This window comes from Tachyglossus aculeatus, chromosome Y3 (assembly GCF_015852505.1).
Source record: "Tachyglossus aculeatus isolate mTacAcu1 chromosome Y3, mTacAcu1.pri, whole genome shotgun sequence".
NCBI lineage: Eukaryota > Metazoa > Chordata > Mammalia > Monotremata > Tachyglossidae > Tachyglossus > Tachyglossus aculeatus.
This window is the reverse complement of record NC_052095.1, coordinates 2,154,284-2,163,782: the sequence shown is the minus strand read 5'-3', so window position 1 is coordinate 2,163,782 and position 9,499 is coordinate 2,154,284. Positions and strand designations below refer to the sequence as shown.

General features: G+C 47.0%; 1 protein-coding gene across 1 annotated transcript in view; it reads left to right on the top strand.

The window, feature by feature from the left end:
* Positions 1-7,044: 7,044 nt before the first annotated feature.
* LOC119946729 (polypyrimidine tract-binding protein 1-like) overlaps positions 7,045-9,499 on the top strand; it is a 47,263-nt gene continuing 44,808 nt past the window's right edge. The window contains 1 exon segment of the mRNA XM_038768148.1: positions 7,045-7,079. Coding sequence (XP_038624076.1) covers positions 7,065-7,079 — 15 coding nt within the window. The 5' untranslated portion in view covers positions 7,045-7,064.

Sequence of the window (9,499 nt, the reverse complement as noted above, 5' to 3'; positions counted from 1 at the left end):
GTGAGTGAGGTGGGGTGGAGCAGAAGGTCGGTGGAGTTGAGGGAGAGAAAGCTGTCAGAGGAAGGGTCATCAGGATCATTCATATGGATGTTGAAGTCCCCGAGGATCAGTGAAGTGACAGAAAGAGAGAAGGAAAGTAGAAACAAGGGGCTCTTAATGGTCTAGAAAGTAGGCGGTGGTTCTGAGCGGTGGTATAAAACAGTGACCTTCACAACCATCACTAAAAGCTGCCCTTTCTTCTCCATCCAAACTGCCTTCCATGTTGATCCAATCACTCATCCTAATCCCGCCTTGATTACTGTATCAGCCTCCTTGCCTGGTCAACTTGTACTTCCCAAGCGCTTAGTACAGTGCTCTGCACACAGTAAGCGCTCAATAAAATACGATTGAATGAATGAATGAATGAATGAATGACCCGCCTGCCTCCAGTCTCTTCCTACTACAGTCCATAACTTCACTCTCCCTGCCCGGATCGCTTATTTACAAAAGCATTCAGGCCTTGTTAATAATAAGAAGAATACTTACGGTATTTGTTAAAGTGCTTACTGTGTGCCAGGCACTGTACTAAGTGCTGGGCACTGTACTAAGTGCTGGTTCTACCAACTCCTCATGAACTTCCCAGGGCTGCCCATCTGCCTCTACATCAAACAGAAACTCCCTCACCATTTGCCTTCTAAGCAGCTTGAGAAACAGCATGTGTAGTGGCTAGAGCCCGGGGCCTGGAAGTCAGAAGGTCAGGGTTCTAATCCGGCTCCGCCACTTGCTTACTGTGTGACCTTGGGCAAGTCAACTTCACTTCTCTTTGCCTCAGTTTCCCACGTCTGTAAAATGGAGATGGAGGCTGGAGCCCCACGTGGGACAGGGGACATGGGTCCAACCCCAATTTGCTTGTAATAATAATAATAATAATGATGATGGTATTTGTCTAAGCACCTACTGTGTAGTCAAAACACTGTTCTAAGCGCTGGCTAGATACAAGGTAATCAGGTTCTCCCATGTGGGGCTTACAATCTTCATTCCCCCATTTTACCAGATGAGGCTACTTGAGGGCAGAAAAAGTTAAGTGACTTGCCCAAAGTAACACAGCTGATAAGTGGCGGAGCCACTGCATGGATTAGAACACGCTGACCTGTGACTCCCAAGCCTGTGCTCTTTCAACTAAGACCATGCTGTTCCTCACTGTTCACCCCAGCGCTTAGTACAGTGCATGACACATAGACATCAAGCGCTTAACAAATTATTATTACTATCATTATTAGTAGTTGTATGAGTATTATTATTATTCTAAGCATTCAGTCACACTTGCCCCCTCCTACCTCACCTCACTACTCTCAGCCAGCCTGCGCATTTCCCTTACTCTAATGCTAATTCTTTTCATTGTACTTGGCTCTTACCTGTCTATGCCGCCATTCTCTAGTCTGCCTCCTGCCTCTGGCCTCAATCCTCATATCAGACAGACACATTACTCTTCCCCTTCCATCAAAGCCTTATTAAAGCAACATCTCCTCCAAGAGGCCTTCCCCTGACTAAGCCCCTCCTTTCCTCTTTTCCCACTCACTTCAGCCTCACCCTGATTTGCTCCCTTTATCATTCCCCCCTCCCAGCCCTCCATCATTCCCCCCTCCCAGCCTCACAGCACTTTACACTACATACCTGTAATTTATTTATCTTATATTATTGTCTACCTCTCCCCTCTAGACTGTTAAGCTCACTGTAGACAGGGGCATGTGGTCTGATTATTGTTGTATTGTACTCTCCCAAGGTTTAAAACAGGCCTCTGCGTACACTAGGTGCCAGTAAATAAGATTGACTCGACCAACCGACAGGCTGAAAAACAGTGGCAAGTAACTGGAGTGGTGGGTAGAGGCATATTATGTGGGCTTCTAAAGGAAAAAGGGCGTGTGTGGTCAGGAGAAGCCCGCTGTCTGGGTAGGGACCCATCTCTGTAGTTGCGACTTGTACTTCCCAACGGTTTCGTGCAGTGCTGTGCACACTGGTAAGCGCTCAGTAAATACGACTGAATGAATGAGAAATTTTATGAAATGAGCATTGGGAAAACAAGAAGGAAACCAACCTCTCCTCTTTTCCCAGCGGAGTCTTGAGTGAGTAGGAGATGGCGAGGTTCCCTTTTGTTTTAAGGTATTCATTCATTCATTCATTCGAATCATATTTATTGAGCGCGGTACTGTGTGCAGAGCACAGTACTGAGCGCTTGGGAAGTACAAACGGGGCAACATATAGAGATGGTCCCTACCCAACCAACGGGGCTCACTGTCTAGAAGCGGGGGGAGACAGACAACAAAACAAAACAAGTAGACACGGTCAATACCATCAGATTAAATAGAATTATAGCTATATACACATCATTAATAAAATAGAGTAATAAATATGTATAAATTACAACAAGTGGCTGTGGGGAGGGGAAGGAGGTTAGGGCGGGGGGTGGTGGGGAGGAGGGAGAGGAAAAAGTGAGTCTCAGGTCCTGGGAAGGGCCTCCTGGAGGGGTTGAGCTCTCAGTAGGGCTTTGAAGTGGTAAGAGGACGGATGTAGTTTGTGAGGATGTGTGAAGGGGAAGCACTGCCAGCCCAGGGGAAGTACGAGGGCCGGGGTCGACGGCGGGACAGGCGAGAACGAGGCACAGTGAGGAGGTTAGTGGCAGAGGAGCAGAGGGTGTGGGCTGGGCTATCGAAGGAGAGAAGGGAGGTGAGGTAGGAGGGGGCGACGGGATGGAGAGCCTTGAAGCCGAGACTGAGGACTTTTTGCTTGATTTGTAGGTTGACAGACAACCACTGGAGATTTTTGAGGAGGGACGTGACATGCCCAGAGCATTTCTGTAGAAAGATAATCTGGGCAGCAGAGTGAAGTGTAGATTGAACGTGGGGAGAGGCAGGAGGATGGGATGATCAGAGAGGAGGCTGTTGCAGTAATCCAAAGGATGAGAGATTGAACCAGCAAGGTAGCGGTTTGGATGGAAGAGGAAAGGGCGGATCTGGCGATGTCTGTGGAGGTGAGACGGGCAGGTTTGGGTGACAGATTGGATGTCTGGGGTGAACGAGAGAGTGGAGTTGAAGATGGCACCAAGGTTGTGGGGCTTGTGAGACGGGAAGGATGGTAGTGCGGCTCTACAGTGAAAGTAGGGAAAGTCAGGGAGAGGACAGGGTTTGGGAAGGAAGATAAGGAGTTCAGCCTTGGACATGTTGAGTTCTGGATGGCGGGCAGCCATCCAGATGGAGATGTTTCTGAAGGCAGGAGGAAATATGAACCTCGAGGGAGGGAGAGAGAAACAGGGCTTACTCCGTTAAGGGCTTACTGTTTGCCAGGCACTGTAGTAAGTACGGGGGCAGGTATGAGGTTGTCAGGATTGACCGCAGTCCCTTGTCCCCCTTATAGGGCTCAGAGTCTTAATCTCCATTTTTCTGATGAGGTAATTGAAGCTCAGAGAAGTTAACCAACTGGCTCAAGATCATACAGTAGAGAAGTGGCAGATGCCAGAATTAGAATACTATTACTACTACTGCCACTAGCACCCTCCCCTTCTAGACGGTGAGCCCCGTTGTTGGGTAGGCATTGTCTCTATTTGTTGCACGAATTGTGCTTTCCAAATGCATAGTACAGTGCTCTGCACACAGTAAGCTCAATAAATATGGTTGAATGAATGAATGATTACTACTACTACTACTGCTGCTACTACTTCTACTACTACTACTACTACTACTACTACCTAACTACTATTACATACTTGTACATATTCTGTTTATTTTATTTTGTTAATATGTTTTGTTTTGTTCTCTGTCTAGACTGTGAGGCCACTGTTGGGTAGGGTCCTTCTCTGTATGTTGCCAACTTGTACTTCCCAAGCGCTTAGTACAGTGCTCTGCACACAGTAAGTGCTCAGTAAATATGACTGAATGAATGAATACTACGATGATGACTAATAACAATTGTGGTATTTATTAGGTGCTTACTATGTGCCTGGTATTGTACTGAACACTAGTGTGGATACGAGCAAATGGGGTTGGAAAACCCGTTCCGTGTCCCACAAGGGGCTCACATTCTTAATCCCCGTTTTTGAGGTGAGGTAAAACTGAGGCCATAGAGAAGTGTAGTGACTTGCTCAAAGTCACACCGGCAGACAAGTGGTGGAGCTGGATTAGAACTCAGGTCCTTTCTTACTCCCACACCCGTGCACAATCCACTCAGTGCGAGGGTCAGAGGGTGGGGAGCGGGAATGTGTGCATATTTAACTATGGTAAATATATGCTATTCTATTTATTTTGTTAATTGATGTGCATCTAGCTTTACTTCTATTTATTCTAATGACTTGACACCTGTCCACATGTTTTGTTGTGTTGTCTGTCTCCCTCTTCCTAGACTGTGAGCCCGTCGTTGGGTAGGGACCGTTCTCTAGATGTTGCCCAACATGTACTTCCCAAGCGCTTAGTACAGTGCTCTGCACACAGGAAGCGCTCAATAAATACGATTGAAAGAATGAATGAATGGTGGGAAGAGATAAGGAGGGATTGGGTAGGTGTGAGCTGGTGGGGGTGACATCATGCATGATGTCCATCTTCAACCGCTCACCTCTCCACTGGTTCTTCCCTCTGCCTTCAAGCAGCCCATGTTTCCCCATCCTAAAAACACCCTGTCGACCCCCCACCACCCCATCTAGTTATCACCCTGTCTCCCTCCTACCATTCCTTTCCAAAACTCCTTGAACGAGTTGTCTACACCCGGCTGCCTCAAATTCCTCAACGCAACTCTCTCCTCGACCCCCTCCAGTCTGGCTTCTGGCCTACGCTCCACCAAAACTGCCCTCTCAAAGGTCACCAGTGACCTTCTTTCTTGCAAATCCTGTGGCTCCCTACTCTGTCCTTATCCTCCTCGACCTGGCCTGGAATGCCCTCCCTCCGCACATCCTTCAAAGCCCTACTGAGAGCTCACCCCCTCCAGGAGGCCTTCCCAGACTGAGCCCCCTTTTTCCTCTCCTCCTCCCCATCCCCCCAACCCTACCTCCTTCCCCTCCCCAGCAGCAGCCTGTCTATATGTTTGTACAGATTTATTATTATCACCTCCAGCAACATTGCCAAGATCTGCCTTTTCCTCTCCATCCAAACGGTTACCGTGCCTGGTTCAATCTCTCATCCCTATTCCCGACTGGATTACTGCATCAGCCTCCTCTCTGATCTCCCATCCTCCTGTCTCGTCCCCCAGCTGCAGTCTATACTTCAGCCTGCTACCCCTCGGATACTCCTCTGTGCAGAAACACTCTGAGGGCATGTTACTCCCCCTCCTCAAAAATCTCCAGTGGCTACCAGTCAACCTACGTATCAAGCAAAAACTCCTCATTTTCCGCTTCAAGGCTCTCCATCACCTTGCCACCCTCCTACCTTACTTCCCTTCTTTCTTCTACAGCCCAGCCTGCCACCCTCCGCTCTACTGCCGCCACTAGCCTCCTCACTGTTCCTCGTTCTCCCCCGCCCACGTCCTCCCCCTGACCTGGAATGCCCTTCCTCCGCACATTCGCCAAGCTAGCTCTCTTCCTCCCCTCAAAGCCCTACTGACGCGCCTCACTTCTTCCAGAGGCCTTCCCAGACGGAGCCCCGTTTCTCTCCCCTCCTCTCCATCCCGGCCCCCCCCCCCCCGCCTTACCTTCTTCCCCCTCCCCACTGCAGCCATGTATATATGTTTGTACAGATTTATTACTCTATGTATTTTACTTGTACATATTTACTATTCTATTTATTTTGTGAATGATGTGCATCTAGCTTTAAGTTCTGTTTATTCTGATGACTTGACAACCTGTCCACATGTTTTGTTTTGTTGTCTGTCTCCCCCTTCCTAGACTGTGAGCCCGTTGTTGGGTAGGGACCGTCCCTATATGTTGCCAAGCTTATACTCTCCCAAGGGCTTAGTACAATGCTCTGCACACAGTAAGTACTCAATAAATACGATTGAATGAATGAATGAAAGGATTGAATGAATGAATGAAGGGAGATGACTTTTGGGGTATTGGTGGAAAAGGATAGAGAATGGGATTGACACATGAGAGGGAGAGGTGCTGCGGGGACATGGTGAAAATTCAGAAGTTTTAGGGCCACGTAAGCCTGCCACCTTAGGTGATGGCGAGTTTATCCTGACTAGCATTCTGACATTCTTAATCAGGTTTTTCCACTGATTAATATGTAAGGCTTAATTGTGATGGAGATCCTTCCAGGTGGGGGAGAAAAGGAACACACCCAATAACCCCCAGCCAGGGGGATCCTTCAGAGTAAATTAAGGCCAAAATATTGACCTAGAACTGGTAGCCTTGTGTTGATATACTCTACTCCGCTGCGAGGTCATAAGAAAAGAAAATCTTTTTGAGTATATCTCCCCACTCCTCAAAAATCTCCATGCATGTCCATCTTGCATCTAAAGAAAAATTCCTCACTGTCAACTCCAAATCACTCAATTAGCTCTTACTACAACCCAGCCATGCACACTCCCAATATTGCCCAGTGGAAAAAGCGTGAGCTTGAGAGCACCTGAGTTCTAAATCTGGTTCTGCTACTTCTCTGCTGAGTGACCTTGAGCTAGTTAGCAATTTACTGAACTTCTCTGTGCTTCTGATCCCTCATCTGTAAAATGACGATGAAATATTCATTTTGCCTACTCGTTATACAGAGCCTTTTTAACCCAAGCAACTCATCCTCTCCTGCTGTGATTTACTGCATCAGCCTCTTTGCTGACCTTCATGCCTCCTGTCTCTTCCCACTCCAGTCCAAAGTTCACTCTGCAGCCTGGATCAGTATTCTGTTCAGTCCATGTTTCCCCACTCCTCAGAAACTTCCAGTGGTTGCCCATCCACCTATGCGTCAAACAGAAACTCTTTACCGTAGTCTTCCAAGCACTCAATCACCTTGCCCCCTCCTACCTCACGTCGCCAACACATTTCAGTATGCTAATGCTAAGCTGTGGAAGGAGGCAATCGTAAACCACTTCTATATTTTTCCCAAGAAAACACTATGGACACACTACCAGAACGACTGCAGATGTAGGTGGGGCATTCCAGGAGAGATGTGCCCATGGCGTCGCTACAGGTTGGACACGATTTAACAGTACAAGATAACAACCACAACAGTGCTAAGCTGCTTACTGAACCTCGACCCGTGTCCTGCCTCTGTCCAGGACCCCCCTCCCTCTTCATATCTGATAATCACTCTCCCCACCTTCAAAGCTTTATTGAAGGCACATCTTCTCTTCTGTTCTATGGTAGTCTAGTCTAGTCTAGTCTAGTCTAGTCTAGTCTAGTCTAATCTATTCCTATTCTCCGTTTACACTCACTCTTTTGGAGAACTCACTCCACTCCTGTGGCTACAACTATCGTCTTGTATGCAGTTGATTCCCAAATCTACTTCTCCAGCCCTGATGGCTCTTCTGCTGTGCAGTCTCACAGTTCCTCCTGCCTTCAGGTTATCTCTAGTTGGATGTCCCACTGACGCCTCAACCTTCACGTGTCCAAAACAGAACTCTGCATCATCCCACCCAAACTCTGTCTTCCCCTTGACTTTCCCATCACTGAAGACAGCCCCACCATCCTTCGTGTCTCACAAGCCCATAACCTTAGCGTTATCCTTTACTCATCTCTCATTTAACTTACTTACTCAATCTGTTACTAAATTCTGGAGGTTAAACTTTCACAGCATGGCTAAAATCCTCCTGTTCCTCTCCATCCCCATTGCTGTCACATTAATCCAAGCTTTTACCTTCTCCCACCTTGATTACTGCATACGGTGTCCTTGCTGAATCTCCCTGACTGTAATCCAGACTACACTCATTTTCCTGCAAACACGTCCCGTCCGAATTTCCCCACTCCTTAAGAAGCTCCAGTGGTTGCCCATCCACCTGTGCATCTAACAGAAACTCCTTACTACTGGCTTTGAACCATTCAATTATCTTGCCCCTTCCTACTTTTCTTTGCTGCTTTCCTACTACAACCCTGCCCACACACTTCAGTCCTCTAATATCAGTGTACTCACTGTACCTGAGACTCATCTATCTTGCCACCCATTGTCCTGCTTCTGGTCTGGCATGCCCTCCCTCTTCATATCCAGCAGATGATCACTGTCCCCACCCTCAAAGCCCTACTGAAGGCGCATCTCCAGCAAGAGGCTTCCCTAATTTCCTTGTTATCTCCTCTCCCTCTCCCTCCGGCATCACCCTTGCACTTGTATTTGCATTTATTATTCTCTTCTAGACTGTGAGCCCGTTGTTGGGTAGGGACGATCTCTATTTGTTGCCGATTTGTACTTCCCAAGCGCATAGTATAGTGCTAAGCACTCAGTAAATACGATTGAATGAATGAATGAATTATTCACCCCATCCTCAGCCCCACAGCACTTATGTACATATCTGTAATTTAGTTATATTAATGTTAACATTAATAGCATATGTATGTATTATATGCATGTATTTATATATATAAAGTGTGTGTGTATATATAAAATCACCCCCTCTGGGTTGTAAGCTCATTGCGGGAAGGGAGCATGTTATGTTGTACTCTCCCAAGTGCCTAGTACAGTGCTCTGCACACTGTAAGTACTCAGTAGATACAAATGATTGATGACTGATTGATTAGTGTGTTTGACATCTCCTCCAAGAGTCCTTCCCTGACTAGGCTCTCATTTCCTCTTCTCTCAATCCCTTCTACGCCACCCTTGCACACTTGGATTTGCATCCTTTATGCACCTCTTTGCCAAACCCAAAGCCATTCCATACATATCCGTAATTTATTTATTCATATTCATGTCTGTCTCCCTGCCTAGACTGTAAGCTTGTTGTAGGCAGAGAACGTTTCTACCAACTCCGTTATATTGTACTCTCCCAAATGCTTAGTACAGTGGACCGCACACTATAAACACTCAGTAAATACCATTGACCGATCATTTGATTGATTAACTGGATATTCTCTGATAATCTTGCATCTACCCCAGCACTTAGTATAGTGCTTGTCCTGTAGTACAGTGCCACTGTGATAATTATAATTAGTTAAGCATAAAAATAATTTGTCTAAACTTTAGTCTATTCACTGAGCCTTGTTCTTGCTCCCCTCCTCCCCCTGCTCCCCACCCCACCCCCCATGAAACATGGGGAGAGTGGTGGTGGTATTTGAAAGGGGAGGGAGTTCCAAGCTCAAGGTAGGATGTGGGCAGGGGGTTGGTCAGGAAAAAGAGGTTAAGGTTTAGTGGGTAGGTTGGTGTTAGAGGAGCTGAGTATGTGGGCTGGGTTGCAGATGGAGGTCAGTGAGGTAAGGTAGGAAGAGAGAGAGAGCTGCTTTGAGGGTCTTAAAAGCTGAAGGTAAAGAGTTTCTGTTTTGAGGAGTGGGGAGACATGAACTAAATGGTTTTTCTGAAAAAATGATTTGGACATCAAAGTGAAACTAGGACTTGAGTGAGGAGAGTGGATAGGGAAGTCAGTGAGGCTGATGCCCATAGAAGAATTGGGATGTGATAAGTGCTTG